At 35.9% G+C, this 19,360-nt stretch overlaps 1 protein-coding gene across 1 annotated transcript; it reads left to right on the top strand.

Annotated features, from left to right (window-relative positions):
* Positions 1-1,073: 1,073 nt before the first annotated feature.
* LOC100368814 (uncharacterized) lies at positions 1,074-18,988 on the top strand. The gene is made up of 12 exons (XM_006826002.3): positions 1,074-1,236; positions 2,944-3,126; positions 3,395-3,562; positions 4,213-4,380; positions 8,414-8,587; positions 11,013-11,255; positions 11,994-12,109; positions 12,551-12,875; positions 13,534-13,766; positions 14,298-14,484; positions 17,194-17,398; positions 17,851-18,988. The coding sequence occupies exons 1-12, from the start codon at positions 1,182-1,184 to the stop codon at positions 18,089-18,091; spliced, it is 2,298 nt and encodes a 765-aa protein (XP_006826065.1). The 5' UTR covers positions 1,074-1,181; the 3' UTR covers positions 18,092-18,988.
* Positions 18,989-19,360: the final 372 nt, after the last annotated feature.

Below are 19,360 nucleotides of genomic sequence, written 5' to 3'. Positions count from 1 at the left end.
TTGTTGAAAGCCTCGTTTTGGCAATTGCAGCCTTAGCCCACTGAGGAACATTAAATTATGGTTTAATAGCCGAAAAGTTATGCGTCAAACTGGATCAGCTGAACTGGATGTGACAAAAACAAACCTAGCTTTAAACTAAACGAAATAGAAACAATAATTTGCACACACACCCCTACGTAGCCTGACGAGTGGCGTGAGTGGCGCCCTGGACTGCTGCGATGAGGTTTTTCCTTTTCTAATGATATCTTCAGTTCTTTAATTGAAATGTGCTTTGCTAACAGCGGAGCTATCTCAGCCAAAAGGCTGCTTGTTGAAATAAACTGCAACTAAACTACACATACAATGCAATGCAATAACAGATTTTAAATAAATTACAACTAAATCACATTGAAAATATAGCACAATAGACAGCTGTATTCCGCTGGTGAGATTATTTATTCATATCTCGAAATTTTGCTCTATGACATGGGATGACAAAGTCACATATTATTATTGATATTACATCTAACATTGTGAAATCATTTAAAACGGGTTTCCAGGGTGATACTAGATTTTCATTATAAGTAATGGGAGGTTATCTCCCATAATGCATTGCACATGTGTGCAGTAACATGCTCACTTGTGCACGAATTCATTTGAAATCTATTTTTGAAGTAATATATAAAAATGAATATACAGGTCAGAAATAGTATAATACTTTTGCAGAAGCCGAAACAAAATATACGCATGGAGGTACATGGTATGCGATGCAAAGAAAAATACCGAGTTTATTGTACGTACAAGATCCATTTGTTAACTTGTTTTTTGTTTGTCGCTTTGCAATCATTTCCCTTCCCTTCGTGTGAGAGACTGGGGCTAATTGAATTATTTTCCAGACCAATTACATTAGCTGCGGCCATTCACCGCAAAGCACATCTAGTTTAACATGTCAAAAACAAAGCGTAAATCACTGTTGGTAACATCATCCGACTCTAGACATCCTGTTTAAGTAGAATTAACTTCGCAGAATAAACATCATCCGGTTTAATCTGGAAAAGGTACTCACGAGATCATGTTTTGCTGCATAGTGTTCTAATCTCCCGGAATTGGCAGTGTCCGATTTCCGTCATGTAACTTGTTGACGTCGCCCTCGCGTCAATCTATTAAAAACAGGGCCACAAAAAGAGGCCAGACTAAACACAATGGCGGCTTTCGTCCTTCTGCTCCCGTTGATTTTCATAGCAACAATTAATTCAGGTAAGATGTTCGTTTAAGTGTTATTAGAGGCTAAAATCACAATAGTTGACTGTTAGCATGCAGCTGGATTAGTTGACAGTTAACAAGTATGGATCGTCGCACAATAACAGTGGCATCATGACGACGAATTCTTATTTTATTGTAATGTATATACTACATTGGAGTCAACAAATCCATATTTATGAGCATAGGTATACAGTATTATGAGGTTAATTACGGGGATACCTCCTCAAAGCACAGTCCCTCAAAGTAAGCACGAAGACAGTGCAGCAGGCGTATCGACCGACGCACAGTGGAGGTCGATGCGCGCCGTACTGTCTGAGTGTATACTTTGAGGTTTCCTCGTAAACTTATTATTATACGTCTTTTCCCTCCAAGGATACATCATTGGGAATCCAAAATATTTAGAACAGAATCAGCGAACTTCTTTGTGTTGAGTCCGGTCAAACTCTGGTAGCAGCCATGTTTGTTTTTTTATTATTAGAGGACGCTTACGCGCGTAATCATTCCTTATTTGGAATTCGCATTACATCTGTCACCGTAACGCCATAAGTTACAGCATGCCGTAATTTTGCGGTATTTTACGGGGTATTTTCATCCTACCATATAAGGAAATGGTAATATGGATTCGCTTGCATATGGGACCAATGGGTTTTCTGTAAAAGGGTGACCATTGGGACACTGAGGGCGATAACACAACTAAAACTCAAATACTAGTATTACTGGTATATATGGTTTATTCAAACACTTAAAATTCCTCAGAAGGAATTAAAATGGTTACACTCACTGCTAAAACACATATATAAAACATACAAATTTTACAAGAATTACTGTCTAAAGCACAACAATGGTTTAAAAAATAAATCAACAGACTACAATTACAAAAAAACTACTGATATATGTTGGTAATAATAATAAAAAAAAGCAATAAACATTAAATCAATGAAAGATGGAAATGAGAAGAAAAAACGTATTAAAGGAGAAAAGTATTTATGTTAATTTGCCAGAAGATGTTGCTGTCTAAGGTTCGTGTTATTTTTTATAAATTGGGCAACTGGTATTTGTACATTCAGATTTGTATATGATGTGTATTATATAGCGGAAAACCAGCTCACTATAAATATTTCTTTTAACTTTAATTTCTGCACGAGCATTTTACACCAACGACAAATTATTTACAGAAATTCACTGTGGGTATAGAAGCTGTAAATTGTGTTTTTGTTAGTGTTAGTGTAAGTGTCACTATGTAATTTACCATTAAAAATAATTTAAAGAACAAAAACTTTATATCGCCTTCTTCATCAGCCATTGTGAATGGTTGACATCGTTACGGCGAACTTGCAACAATATACATACTATTTTACGTTTATAGATATGTAGGAATTATAAAAAAAAAAAATAGGTTACATGAGAACCACTGCAGAAAACGCCAGGCAAATATATTCAATGATATAGACAAAGGAATACAAATTTTGTTTAAGCAAACAGTTTATTTTGGTGGTACGCTTTCGTCGTATGGGGCCCGATCGAACAGGACGCGATGCAACGACTGAAGAATAAAGATACACATTTTTTATAATATATGTTTTCATTGCTGGTCGTAGTCTGACACGGTGACCTAAACCTTTGATTTGTACCAATAAATCATAGAAACACGTCATATTGTTGACATGTTTATTTATCACATGTTGTTCCAATTAATTTTAGAATGTCTCCACGAAGGGGTTATACAGCATGGAAGCTACCGCACTATAGAAGGCCCAGATCTCAACACAGGTCAACGAACTGTTGAGGTATTGTGCAACGCTGGATATGATTTGAATGGCCAATCACAGAATAGATTGTGTGACATTACAGATGAATGGATTGATTCGGAACCAATATGTGTTGGTAAGTTGTTTGTAACCCTGATTTATAGTTGTAGAGTGATATGAGGGAGAAATCTCATTGAAATAAGCCATAGTTTGGTACTTTCCTTTAAATATTTATTTAATTTTTATTAATCATATATCTTATTTTATTTTAAATTATTATTTATTTGATCGGAAAAGCCATAATACACTTATAAGTACGTAATAATAAATAAGATAAGCAAATAATTAAAAAGTTTTTTCTCTGTGAAATAATATTTGATTGATTCATTTTTTGCTACTTTTAGATGTTGACGAATGTGGTGATGACAACTCCTACTATTACAACAGTGAAAGTGATCAGGCATATTTTGAGTATCCCTGCCACGAATTAGCTTTTTGTAGGAATACGCAAGGTTCTTTTATATGTTTTTGTCCACCTGGTTATCAAGGAGATGGAATAACATCATGTGAAAGTAAGTGTTTCTTCGTTTCAATTGACATCTTGTTAAATAAGGCTATATGTGAATTCAGTTACTTCGAAAGAGTAACACTGGCTCGTACTAAGTGATTTATTTTGAGGGTTTCACTAAGGAAAGATGTCATAGAAGCAAGACGTATTTTATCCAGTCGATCATTATATATTCTGACACGTCTAATAATAATGAAGTTGTTCATATCGTGTTCGACTACCCTATTCGATTGTGCATTTTTCAAAAAGTCAAGTTTATGCAACATTTCAAATCAATTTATCTGTCATCGTTGAATATGTTGGCGTGATTGATATACTTTGAAAAACTGTTGTTAGTGATCATAACAAATGACTAGCAACCAGCTAGGATGACGAACTCGGACAAGGCTGTCACGTGATATACATAGTATACTAATATCAATAAAAGCCACTGACAACCTACCCAGTCAACCTTTTATATGTCAAATCTTGTGGATCGTTTGGATGTATGGTCACCTTTTACCAGTCTTGACCATTACTTTACATATAAATTACGTGCTAGTTACACAATTAATCAATTAAACGTCACCCCCCCCCCCCTCACCATCAAAACTCTTGGGTAGAATCATAATTTCCTAGCAGGTTAAGAAATCATCAATTAGATTTTATTTTCAGGACATTCTTGTCCTGATTTGGAAGCACCTCCCCATGGCACTGTGAGGATAGTGAACAATTTAAGGGCATATTTCACCTGTGAAGAAGAGTATACCCTTTATGGATCCAACCTGAGAGTGTGTAGGCATGGCAACTGGACAGGACGACAACCGTTTTGCCAAATTATGAGTGAGTATGTGGTTATCAATTTAATGTTAACTGTGTAGGTTCGTACCATGAATATATATGTGTACTATACATTGACTGTATATGTCCAAGATCCGTATTCTGAATCTGCTTTTATTTAGACGTTGCATAGCCGCGAACAAGGACGGGTGATAGGGGAGTTCGGGAGGGTATAGATTATTCGGTGCCCAAATTTGGCACGATGTTCGGTCGTGATAAATCTATATGAGGCGTTCTGCAGATGTCTAAAATCCGGATTTGAGAAGACGGATACACTCCTTCAAGCGAGTTATTCTTAGATGCGCCCAAACGAAGGAAAACAAAATAATTTACAGTCGCACTACCCCAGACCATTCGTCCCGGTGTTATCGCTATCGCTACTCGTGTGGCGATAGCGATAACACCGGGACGAATGGTCTGGGGTACAGTCGCACTAACAAACCCACACACGTTGTCATAAAGCGATCGAGGCCCAGAGCAAAACACATACTGTTACGCCGATTTTACTCACAAAAACGACAAATTCGGACGAATTTTGTTAGAGGCTGTCTTACCCCTGATGGATCGTTTGGCTGTAAAAATTTGTTATTTTTTCCTGATTTGTAGGAATTTTCTCATCTTCGTTCCTTCAGCCAAATATTCTTGCTAGGTTGTAGCTATATAAAATGAGCCACATTTTTGGTTAAAATATAATCAGAATAATTATATTTTATCGAAACTGAATGGCTCAGTTCATTCTATTAATACGAGGGAAACTGAAAATTGCGATACTAACAGTGTTTTTTTACTATGCAAACAGGAAAGGGAAACAAAAAGGGACTGTTTTATCATAATCTGCAAGGAAACAAAACTGCCTTAAAGTAAATAATGGCATGTCAAACTTTGTATCGTTATAACAAGTAGATTTTATTATTAGTCCCCGTTCGGACGGAGTCCGAAAACGGGGACTTATGTTTTGCCCTGTGTGCGTCCGTGCGTCCGTCCGTCCGTGCGTCCGTCCGTGATCACCTGTATCTCGAACATGCATGGACCGATTATGTTCAAACTTCACTCATACATCACACATTATATGGGACATATGCACATGCATTTTTTTCATGATCCGATTAACGATAGCCGAATAGCGGCCATTTTAAGGCCGAAAATGCATCAAAATCGCACATTTTCTCCATTCCGGACCCGGATCTCAGTTATGCACGGACGGATTTCGTTCAAATTTCGTACATACATTAAACATAATAGGACCTTGATGCACGTCATTTTTTTCGGATCAAGTTCGAAATGGCCGACTGGCGGCCATTTTGTTTTAAAGAATTCAGTTCTGGATCCGTATCCAAGACATGTCTGGATTGATCAAGTTCAAACTTCACACACACAAGGTACATCATGTCACAAATATGTATGTGCATTTGTTTCATGATCCCATTAACGATAGCCAAATGGCGGCCGCTTTAAGGCCGAAAATGCATTGAAATCGCACATTTTCACCATTCCGGACCCAGATCTCAGTTATGCATGGACGGATTTCATTCAAATTTGGTACATACATAAAACATAATAGGACCTTGATGCACGTCATTTTTTTTCAGATCAAGTTCGAAATGGCCGACTGGCGGCCATTTTGTTTTAAAGAATTCAGTTCTGGATCCGTATCCGAGACATGTCTGGATTGATCAAGTTCAAACTTCACACACACAAGGTACATCATGTCACAAATATGTATGTGCATTTGTTTCATGATCCCATTAACGATAGCCAAATGGCGGCCGCTTTAAGGCCGAAAATGCATTGAAATCGCACATTTTCACCATTCCGAACCCGGATCTCAGTTATGCATGGACGGATTTCATTCAAATTTGGTACTTACATTAAACATAATAGGACCTTGATGCACGTCATTTTTTTTTCCGGATCAAGTTCGAAATGGCCGACTGGCGGCCATTTTCTTAAAGAATTCAGTTCTGGATCCGTATCCAAGACATGTCTGGATTGATCAAGTTCAAACTTCACACACACATGGTGCATCATGTCACAAATATATATGTGCATTTGTTTCATGATCCGCTTAACAATAGCTGAATAATGGCCATTTTAAGACCGAAAATGCATTAAAATCACGTATTTTCACAATTCCGGAACCAGATCTCAGTCATGCATGGATGGATTTTGTTCAGATTTAGTACAATGTGTTGTACATATGCAGGTGCATTTCGGTCATGATCTGCTTTGAATGTATATGTCACTCAAATATGAACGGAATGGGGACGTGTCATTGACAATGACTTGTTATATTTAGAACCGATATAGACTAGTCCAATCGTCATACTGTGATAAATATGAATATTGGCGCAGTATAACTAATCAGACATATAAACAATTTTTGTTATCAAAAATAAGATGATGTCCCTGTTTTGTAAGGTTTATGGTTTTAGCGAACTGCAAAATGCAGTTGCCGAGCGTCTCCATTCGTGCCTGCAAATATAATTTTAATTTACTGTGATAATAATACCATAGACAGGGGATCGTACAATTTCGTTTTACAGACAGGGGATCGTACAATTCTGTTTTACAGACAAGGGATCGTACAATTCTGTTTTACAGACAGGGGATCGTACAATTCCGTTTTACAGACAGGGGATCGTACAATTCTGTTGTACAGACAGGGGATCGTACAATTCTGTTTTACAGACAGGGGATCGTACAATTCTGTTTTACAGACAGGGGATCGTACAATTCTGTTTTATAGACATGGGATCGTACAATTCTGTTTTACAGATAGGGGATCGTACAATTCTATTTCACATACAGGGGATCGTACAATTCTGTTTCACAGACAGGGGATCGTACAATTTTGTTTTATAGACAGGGGATCGGAAAATTCTGTTTTACAGACAGGGGATCGTACAATTCTGTTTTACAGACAGGGGATCGTACAATTCTGTTTCACAGACAGGGAATCGTACAATTTTGTTTTATGGACAGGGGATCGGACAATTCTGTTTTACAGACAGCGGATTGTACAATTCTGTTTTACAGACAGGGAATCGTACAATTCTGTTTTACAGACAGGGGATCGTACAATTCTGTTTTACAGACATGGGATCGTACAATTCTGTTTTACAGACATGGAATCGTACAATTCTGTTTTACAGACAGGGGATCGTACAATTCTGTTTTACAGACATGGGATCGTACAATTCTGTTTTACAGACAGGGGATCGTACAATTCTGTTTTACAGACAGGGGATCGTACAATTCTGTTTTACAGACAGGGGATCGTACAATTCTGTTTTACAGACATGGGATCGTACAATTCTGTTTTACAGACATGGAATCGTACAATTCTGTTTTACAGACAGGGGATCGTACAATTTTGTTTTATAGACAGGGGATCGGACAATTCTGTTTTACAGACATGAGATCGTACAATTCTGTTTTACAGACATGGGATCGTACAATTCTGTTTTACAGACATGGGATCGTACAATTCTGTTTTACAGACATGGGATCGTACAATTCTGTTTTACAGACATGGGATCGTACATTATAGAATGCATAACAATGTTTACACTGCTCTAACTGACCTTTCCAGCCTTCATACTGAGTACAATTTGAGGAAGTGTTACACACTAGTCACACATTCTGCAATGATTAAAACACCGATTATTTTCAAATTAGCTATTATAAACTTCATCTAAGTCTTCTCAAAGACAAAAATCAAAAAGCAGTGTTAGCTTGTTTTAATTTGCCAAACACTCATTTGAGTAGCATCTCAGATTTTATAGAAAAAGACTTTGTCTGCATACTGATTATTGGGCCTTCGAAATGAAATAGGCCTTCAATTGTATACTGTTCTGGGACCTCTGTAGTTGAATAACGCTCCTATACTGCCTTTGGACTTATGTAGTGAAATAATCGATCATCTGTCCTGGGGCTTTTGTAGTGTGAATGAGCAGTTACAGTTATATATAGCAGTTATATGACACATGATAGAAATATTGTTCTGTTTAATTTACTTTTATTTTACTGTCTATAGTTGTTGGTTGTGGTGATCCTGGCGAAATTGAGAACGGTCAAAAGCATGGGACACTTTACGACATTGATAATTTCGTCAGATATGTATGCAATGAAGGCTATGAACGTGTTGGTCCGTCAAGACGGGATTGTTTGCCGAATGGTTATTGGTCCGGATATCAGCCTCACTGTAAATGTAAGTCTTGTTAAAGCGCTACAATCGTTGCACCGCATCCCGTTCGATAAATGAGTCTCGAATATGTTCATTCATGAAATAGTTATACCCATGTGTTCCCACAACAGCGCACTGGTCAAAACAAACAACAGTAAATGTAAATAAACAAACATATAAATTATTACAAAATCACCAAGTATGTAAGAGTGATTAGAGTCTTGTTTAATAAGGAAAGTGAATCAAAAAAATATATACTTTACCAACAAAAAAATGATTAAACATATATGTTAAACGATTAATAAATTTAAACCATTCTTCGTAACGATCACTCTACTTAGAGGTACATAGAACAAATCTTTCCCCTCGCATTGAACCTGTTTTACTTGGGCGGTGCACATACATGGCAGTTCAAAAGAGATAAATCTATTTTCTCAAAAGTACCAAGTATCTGTGTGCACGCAAGGCCTGTATACCGTAACATTTACAAATATCACCAATCGCACCTTAATATGGAAACCATGCATTACCAGAATTTCATAGCTTTCTGTGTTGATTTGTTTTACGATTTTAATGCGTTACACTGAATGTATTGTACTCGACAGTGGGACATACTAATGTCATAAAGAAAAGTTACATTATTGATTAGATGAAACTAGCCCTTGCAGAGACCAACTAACCGAATAGACATAACCACAGTCCCTCTATCCCAATAAAATAGATGAATTAATGAGCTACTTGTTGGATAAATTATGACCATATACAGATATCCTGATTAAAAAATTATGTGAAAAAGCTCGTTCTCACCGGGAATGACTGGTTTTCGAACTATACACTGGACTTAGATCTAGCTGCTCGTTATAAATGGATATATATATATAACTGGTGTTAGATCTAGCTGGTAGTTATAAATGGCTAGGTATATCAATGATGTTAGATCTAGCTGGTAGTTATAAATGGCTAGGTATATCAATGATGTTAGATCTAGCTGGTAGTTATAAATGGCTAGGTATATCAATGATGTTAGATCTAGCTGGTAGTTATAAATGGCTAGGTATATCAATGATGTTAGATCTAGCTGGTAGTTATAAATGGCTAGGTATATCAATGATGTTAAATCTAGCTGGTAGTTATAAATGGCTAGGTACATCAATGGTGTTAGATCTAGCTGATAGTTATAAATGGCTAGGTATATCAATGATGTTAGATCTAGCTGACAGTTAAAAATGGCTAGGTATGTCAATGATGTTAGATCTAGCTGACAGTTATAAATGACTAGGTATATCAATGATGTTAGATCTAGCTGACAGTTATAAATGGCTAGGTATATCAATGATGTTAGATCTAGCTGACAGTTATAAATGGCTAAATATATCAATGATGTTAGATCTAGCTGGCAGTTATAAATGGCTAGGTATATCAATGATGTTAGATCTAGCTGACAGTTATAAATGGCTAGGTATATCAATGATGTTAGATCTAGCTGACAGTTATAAATGGCTAGGTATATCAATGGTGTTAGATCTAGCTGGTAGTTATAAATGGCTAGGTATATCAATGATGTTAGATCTAGCTGGTAGTTATAAATGGCTAGGTATATCAATGATGTTAGATCTAGCTGACAGTTATAAATGGCTAGGTATATCAATGATGTTAGATCTAGCTGACAGTTATAAATGGCTAGGTATATCAATGATGTTAGATCTAGCTGACAGTTATAAATGGCTAAATATATCAATGATGTTAGATCTAGCTGACAGTTATAAATGGCTAGGTATATCAATGATGTTAGATCTAGCTGACAGTTATAAATGGCTAGGTATATCAATGATGTTAGATCTAGCTGACAGTTATAAATGGCTAGGTATATCAATGATGTTAGATCTAGCTGGCAGTTATAAATGGCTAGGTACATCAATGATATTAGATCTAGCTGGTAGTTATAAATGGCTAGGTACATCAATGGTGTTAGATCTAGCTGATAGTTATAAATGGATATATATCTGGATATATCCTGAAAAAATAATTTTGGTTTGCCCAGGGATGATTGGTTTTCTAACTATACAGTTGACTTAGATCTAGCTGGTAGTTATAAATTGATATATATCAAACTGGTGTTAGATCTAGTTGACAGTTATAAATGGCTAAATATATCAATGATGTTAGGTCTAGCTGATAGTTATAAATGGCTAAATATATCAATGATGTTAGATCTAGCTGGTAATTATAAATGGCTATACAACAGATGCATCTAGTTGGCTAGAAATGTTTTATAAATTAAAAATGTCGGAAATGGATCTATACACTTCTAACCTAGCTGGCTAGAAGGCCAGCTAATAGTTTATAAAGTAGCTAAAATATAATTCCGTACCTTAATGTATAGATAAGCATGTGTATGGCATAGAGTAATATATTGTTATCACGAATATGTTTGTCTTTATTTCTGCAGTACCAAGCGACTTAAATGATATAGCCTCTACAATCCGACAGGAGTTTATTGATAAATTTGAATTCTATACTGTATCCAGTCAAGGTCACCGGTCGCTGGGAAGATTATCGGTTGGCGGTAGCCTTGGATTAGATCTAGTGTTTGCATTTGATTGCTCCTCTAGTATTGATCCCGTTGATTTCAATCGTGGTATGATATTTTCTAGACACATTGTGCGGGAATTTGGTGTTTCTTATGAACCAGGTACAGTATTTTTTTAATTTTTACAAATTACAATATGGGGGAAATATACGTCCTATGGTCACGTGTTCTTTAACCCAGGTTTGTAAAAATACATTACGCACTGGCTACATGAGCAGATTCTTGTAGTTACAAATTCAATGTGGCTGATTTATTAAATAAAACATTTTTTTGTCGAGTGTGGTTTCATTCAACCTCCAGGAATTGGGTTGATGTCTAGAGTGGTTCGATAAGAGTGACTAATTTAAACATTTTTTTGTTTATATGCACGACCTTCAAACTTGTAACTTGATTGAATTAATCAAAATTGTGCATTTGAAAATTACAACTTGATATTGAATATTTAAAATGTGTACTGTAATGTGCATTAATATGTAGGTAGATTTGACATGAATTCTGACACATAACATATATATTATTAGAGATTCTGAAGATTGCATTACGTATAAACTTTACATGTTTATACTGTGGTACTGAAACTATGGTATGAAGTTGAAATAACAATCCAATCATGGATCGTTAAACACAAGTCGTAGAGGCAAATTTAGAATTTATATTACACAAATGAAACAACTGCAGTCAACAACAAAATCCACGAGAACAAAACAAAACAAAACAAGAATAAGTCATTCAGTGAATATAGTGAATTTAGACGTATATCGCATTATGGTCGTATCCCACTTTTTGTTTTGTTTATAATATGGCACCAACCAATTACGTCACCATATCGTATTGTTGCAGGTGGTACACGTGTTGCTGCAATATCATTTGCTTCTGTCGCTACATTAGAATTCAACTTGGGAGATGATATTGTTAATACGACTGAAAAAGCGATAGAACAACTACAAGTAATACAGGTATTATATCATATCATAATTATGATAACAATGCAGGGTTATGCAGTGTTTGCATTAAAATTGTCATATCAAATGTATCCATTTAAATTTAAGTAATGTCAGTTGTATAATACACTGTATACCCCCGGTAATACATATGAATTTATTTTACCAAATCTTCAATACCACGTGACATACAATACTAATTGTTCTTAATAATATTGCTTTGCATTGCAACTATTGTTGACCCAGAAACGTTTATATATTTCGTTTCATAATAACATAGTTATGGATAATATCAACACTTATGTATGGGTCGTTTTGCATTTAGAATCAATCAGTTTAACACTCTCTTAATTTCACCCCACACATTCATAGACAAATTTAAACTCATTATCAATTGAACTCATAGTGTGATGATGTGTTAAAGATTGTCTTCGTATATTTATCTAATTCTGACAGGCATCTGGTGGTGGCACTGCTATGAAAGAAGCGTTTGAAATAATGTTCAGTGAAGTAGTGCCTAGACTACGCCCAGAATCTAAAAAGGCTATGTTCATAATAACCGATGGGAAATCCAATTCAGGCAGTCCAATTTCTTATGCCCAACGTCTTCGGGATCGGAATGAGCATGCTTTTGAAATTTTCGCTATTGGCATTGGTAATGGAGTTGATCGCAATGAACTGAAGAAAATTGCATCTGAGCCATTTACAAGTCACGTATTTTTAATAAGACAATATGAAGATTTGACAACACTGACGGATATTATTTCAGAGAAAAGGACAAGTAAGTCATTTCTGTGCAGTAACTTTTTTCTAAACTATTATTGTCTGTTTAAAATGGTATTGCAACGTATGAATGCGTAGACGTAGGAACGTTTGGCAGATAAAACTTACATTGGGGAGGAACTAGACTATACCCAAAGAAAGCATACCAGAAGTTCCTGCAGGTAGTCCAGCATTTATTACTAACTAACCCTCTGCATCGTGTTGCCAACAGCCAATGACCAACCCTTCATCTCATGTCCTTACACATTTCTATAACATATATAATTAGATAGTAGTAGTGAAATAATGAGAACCAGCTTTTATTGAAATTCACATATTTAATATTGATTAACCCGAGACCTCTACATTGTCTACGCCCATAATGCGCGCGCAAGCCTTCAAGTGCCATAGCAATCGGGACCTCCCACTTATTTGAAAGGAGGATGTTGAACTAATTAGAACTTATCACGATGTAACGATATCGTTTCTGGATTGATCAATTTTAATTCTATCAGTCATATTTTGATTTATACAAATTTATATTTATAAAACGTATATAACATCCCAGCGTTAAGCTCTTCACATTACTATAAGCACATTGGGAAAATGGGTGCCTTATTTATTTACAATTGATGACTATCGCTATGGTTACTGTGGTAGTTTTGCTTTGTTTTCAGATTACACACGGTGTGGTATTGCTGGAAATATTGAGGTACAGCCAGGTAATGCTCGCATCGTTGGTGGCGATGAAGCCAATCCCGGTGCATGGCCATGGACAGTAGCATTGTACCAGAATCATAAAACTCGGAATACTATTTTTGTTTGTGGTGGAACTTTGATTTGCAAAAACTGGGTTATGACAGCAGCACATTGCTTGGAACGGAGAGGTAGACTATTGCCACCAGCAAAGGTATATAGTCAATAGCAACACACATTAATTAATCTGTATAGTTTTCATGAATGTTTGCTTGAAAGTTGTCTAAAACGCTGTCAGCTGAACTGTTGACTAACCACAACAGGAGATATAAAAATAAGAGTGAGTGACACGGACATGACATAGAAGACATAAATAGAAGGTGCAATTACTTTTCAATTTATTTTATCCAATCTTTGAGTAACCGTGGTTACATAAGACTAGTAAATACATGCGTTTAGTTGAACCCTCGTAAAATAATTTGCTCTAACCAGTCCAACGATCTTGAGACGCGCATTACAAACAATTTAGCAACATAGTTGGCCATGTTGTCTTCTGTTATGACAGAGACTGTAAAAGCGTGTTTGCATACAGGCCATTGCTAGTGTGATTCAATTGATTCAATTTCTTGTTGTTATCTTTATATTGTGTGACAAAAACATTTCTTTAGTGTAGTTCTTAAAGTTTTAAATTGCTGTAATGAAGAACAATTTACATACAATTCAATTAATGTGTTCTATTTTTCAGCTTTTTGTTCGACTAGGAGAGCATGAACGTGCCAAAGATGAAGGTTTTGAACAGACCATCCCTATTGCAGATTATATAGTGCACCCTAACTATAATGGCGAAACATATGACTATAATATTGCATTATTGAAATTAGAAGAACCAGCTCAACTTGTCAGCTATGTGCAGACACTATGTCTCCCAAATGGTGAGTATTTTTCATATATAACCATTTGAAATTATCCGGTGGAGTGGGAGAGTGTTAGCAGTGCACTATTTATGGTGTTTTGCCTGTTACACCTTATCACTCACGGAATGAACACCAGAAACCAATCACACTCTTCAAAAAGTTAGTAAACATTACATTCAATACATTCCATGTATTTCTGATTAGAGGTGACCCATTTGAAATCTTGGAAATGAAATAGAGGAAATTGGTTAGTTGCATACTTTTTTAATATTTTTGTTTCAAATATACAGAAAATATATTATATAGAAACGTGACGACGAAAGTACCTTGAAAAGTGTGCTTTCATGAATCTATCGCAACCAAATCCATCAGAGTAGAAACGTGACGACGAAAGTACCTTGAAAAGTGTGCTTTCATAAATCTATTTCAACCAAATCCATCAGAGTAGAAATGTGATGACGAAATACCTTGAAAAGCGTGCTTTCATAAATCTATCCCAACCAAATACATCAAAGTAGAAACGTGACGACGAAAGTACCTTGAAAAGTGTGCTTTCATAAATCTATCCCAACCAAATCCATCAGAGTAGAAACGTGACGACGAAAGTACCTTGAAAAGTGTGCTTTCATAAATCTATCCCAACCAAATCCATCTGAGTAGAAACGTGACGACGAACGTACCTTGAAAAGTGTGCTTCCATAAATCTATCCCAACCAAATCCATCAGAGTAGAAACGTGATGACCAAAGTACCTTGAAACGTGTGCATTCATTAATCTATCCCAACCAAATCCATCTGAGTAGAAACGTGACGACGAACGTACCTTGAAAAGTGTGCTTTCATAAATCTATCCCAACCAAATCCATCAGAGTAGAAACGTGATGACGAAAGTAGCTTGAAAAGTGTAACTTTCATAAATCTATCCCAACCAAATCCATCAAAGTAGAAACGTGACGACGAAAGTACCTTGAAAAGTGTGCTTTCATAAATCTATCCCAACCAAATCCATCAAAGTAGAAACGTGACGACGAAAGTAGCTTGAAACGTTTGCTTTAATAAATCTATTCCAATCAAATCCATCAAAGTAGAAACGTGACGACGAAAGTACCTTGAAACGTATGCATTCATTAATCTATCCCAACCAAATCCATCAGAGTAGAAACGTGACGACGAAAGTACCTTGAAAAGTGTGCTTTCGTGAATCTATCCCAACCAAATCCATCAGAGTAGAAAAGTGACGATGGAAGTACCTTGAAACGTTTGCGTTAATAAATCTATTCCAACCAAATCCATCAGAGTAGAAAAGTGACGATGAAAGTACCTTGAAAAGTGTGCTTTCATTAATCTATCCCAACCAAATCCATCAGAGTAGAAACGTGACGACGAAAGTACCTTGAAAAGTGTAAATTTCATAAATCTATCCCAACCAAATCCATCAGAGTAGAAACGTGACGACGAAAGTACCTTGAAAAGTGTAAATTTCATAAATCTATCCTAACCAAATCCATCAGAGTAGAAACGTGACGACGAAAGTAGCTTGAAAAGTGTAACTTTCATAAATCTATCCCAACCAAATCCATCAAAGTAGAAACGTGACGACGAAAGTACCTTGAAAAGTGTGACTTTCATAAATCTATCCCAACCAAATCCATCAAAGTAGAAACGTGACGACGAAAGTACCTTGAAAAGTGTGACTTTCATAAATCTATCCCAACCAAATCCATCAGAGTAGAAACGTGACGACGAAAGTAGCTTGAAAAGTGTAACTTTCATAAATCTATCCCAACCAAATCCATCAAAGTAGAAACGTGACGACGAAAGTAGCTTGAAACGTTTGCTTTAATAAATCTATTCCAACCAAATCCATCAAAGTAGAAACGTGACAACGAAAGTACCTTGAAAAGTGTGCTTTCATAAATCTATCCCAACCAAATCCATCAAAGTAGAAACGTGACGACGAAAGTACCTTGAAAAGTGTGCTTTTATAAATCTATCCCAACCAAATCCATCAGAGTAGAAACGTGATGACCAAAGTACCTTGAAACGTGTGCATTCATTAATCTATCCCAACCAAATCCATCTGAGTAGAAACGTGACGACGAAAGTACCTTGAAAAGTGTAACTTTTATAAATCTTTCCCAACTAAATCCATCAGAGTAGAAACGTGACGACGAAAGTACGTTGAAAAGTGTAACTTTCATAAATTTATCCCAACCAAATCCATCAGAGTAGAAGTTAGAGCTATGATTTGATTCAAATTAATGATACCTACTCACATATATCACATATAAAATTGAGTTATACGCGACGTTAACACACTTTAAAATACGACGACTCCCCAGGTTTAAAAAGCCTGCTCGAAATATCGTGCTGTGATCTCGCAATGATCAGTTGGAAATGTGCAAGCCGAATCTCAGACAATTTTAAAATATAATGGAAATATATCTACAAATTTATATACAGAATTTAGTGATGGTTCAAAAGGGTCCCAGCGAGTTACGATTGCTCACAGTAGGTTACTAATAAAACAAAAGTGTGCTTACTAAAAAAGTAACCGTGCTCACGGGGACAACTCTGTTTACCAGAAGAGACAGCCACCTGGTTAGAATTAATGTAATTACAAGTATACAAACAAATATATCACAACGTTCAACACGGGACTCACTCACCAAAATAGATGAACACATAACACCGTATTTATTACTTGTAAAAAATTGTGTTATTTCAGAGGACGACTTATTCATAGCACGTCCGAATACGTATAATTGTTATGTAGCTGGATGGGGAGCTTCAAACCAGGCTGAGAGTAATGTTGATGCTGGTAACCCGTCATTGGTACTAGGTCAAATACAGTTACCGATTATAGCAACCCAAACGTGTCGGGAAACTACGCATCGTGTAATAACAGATAGAATGTTATGTGCGGGATACAGGTATGGTGATATATATATATGTTTGTTCAATGTTTTTACTTATATACATATACTTTGAGCAAACTTTCCATTTCTGTGGGTTCAAGGGTCAAGCCCAATAAACAACAAATGAAAATCTACAAAATACACAGCTCCTTTGATGACGTTCCTTTGGTTCAAATCGTGCCTAATTCAGACCCATTCGATTGGTCTGTATTATAAATCTTTTAGATTTAAAAAGGTTATATATAAATCTAATACCTGTTGATATTTCAATTAAACTACTATCGGTTCTGATTAGTTGCAATTCAATTAAAGTAGAAGTACTTGGAGAAGAGTGATTCCAATGCATTCCGCTTATAAAAGCGCTAACTTGTAGAATCATTGTGATAGTGACTTTAATGCAACAGGAAAGAGACTATACGTTATATTGATATTGACACAGTTATTTATATCAATTTTATTTTCCACAGATTCAAACCACGGGATGCTTGCCGAGAAGATTCCGGTGGTGCATTGATGTGTAGACGGAATGATGACACATTCACGGCTATTGGTGTGGTTTCATGGGGTGAGGGATGCGGTGAACTAAATAATTATGGTATCTATACCAATGTTTTGAAGTTTGTTGACTGGATCAATGAAAATACTGAAAGCTGTAACACAATTCATCAACGACCAAATGAAAATATTGCTCAGGAAGAAGAGAAGTGACCGATCCTATAATAATGTTATAACTACAGCCTTCTTCAGGATTCAGAATTCCCTGATCATCCATTAAATATTAACCAGAACATATATTGTTATTAAGGTTATCTGTATTGGCCATACGGTGCAGTTTTAATTGACCTTATTTGCAAATGCTAACCGAGATATCGCTGAGAGCGAGAGAGACGCAAGTATAATACCAGCTGACGTTAGAATTGAACACTGTTTGCTGTGGGGAGGTGGGTCTTGTGGTTCTCGCGCACTAAGCGAGATCTCAGCGGCCATTACCGTCTTACTATACATTTATTTCGTTTGTGAAAAGAGGTTACAATATTTTCGGTCATCAAGAAAATGCAGTTTTCTGCAGAGATCGGTTTTGCATCACGTTGAATGTGTGCTGCATTTTAGGTATCCATGTTCAATGTCAAAGTTTACGAAATGTTTGCAGAATATGCCAAACGTATTTTGCATTAATTCTGACTTGGAAGACAAATAACACAAATATGTCACAGTGGAATCAATGTGTATGTACATTGTCAACATCCAGTGTATTAAGCAATCGTAAAAGTCATTCAATGAAGCCACATTTCTTTTGCATCAACATAGCAACCAACGACTCTATCAGTTGTTTTAATAATAGCAATATTAGACACTGTACAACTTATTCAATATTCGTTGTAGTATTTTATTTCATATAAGCAGCATAAGATAGGACATGTTGGTTTATTTCAAGATATTCACTCATAAGTGTGTTATTCCACAATCAAATATGTTTATGCATATCGTTGTACTTTACTCAAGATAATCAGTTTATATGCTTAGAAATATAATCTTATTGATTATATATTGTTTTTGAAAATATATTATGGCATCAATAAATTGATAACAAGATAGGAATGAAAACATCTGTCAGTTAATTGTCTCTCTGTCGATATTTATGTTTGCCCATCTGTGCTCCAAATTCATGTGTAAGGATCGCCGAATACAATAATCATGTTTAGTGATCCCATCATGCAACGTGCATACAGTTATACAAGTACAGTAAAATACATACGTGTATACAGGAATAAACCCGGTAACATGTATTTGATTATACAGGAATAACGTAGTAACATGTATTTGATTATACAGGAATAAACGCAGTAGCATGTATTCGATTATACAGGAATAAACCCGGTAACATGCATTCGAGTATACAGGAATAAACCCGGTAACATGTATTCGATTACACAGGAATAACTTAGTAACATGTATTCGATTATACAGGAATAAACG

Source organism: Saccoglossus kowalevskii, chromosome 17, assembly GCF_978046115.1.
Source record: "Saccoglossus kowalevskii chromosome 17, keSacKowa6.1, whole genome shotgun sequence".
Taxonomy (NCBI): Eukaryota; Metazoa; Hemichordata; class Enteropneusta; family Harrimaniidae; genus Saccoglossus; species Saccoglossus kowalevskii.
Note: the sequence above shows the minus strand (reverse complement) of the source record. Positions and strands in the feature narration are given on the sequence as shown.

Coding starts and splice junctions, on each gene's coding strand:
- LOC100368814 (XM_006826002.3), top strand. CDS start 1,182: ATGGCGGCTTTCGTCCTTCTGCTCCCGTTGATTTTCATAGCAACAATT. Junction 1,237..2,943: donor CATAGCAACAATTAATTCAG/GTAAGATGTTCG, acceptor AATTAATTTTAG/AATGTCTCCACGAAGGGGTT. Junction 8,588..11,012: donor ATATCAGCCTCACTGTAAAT/GTAAGTCTTGTT, acceptor TTATTTCTGCAG/TACCAAGCGACTTAAATGAT.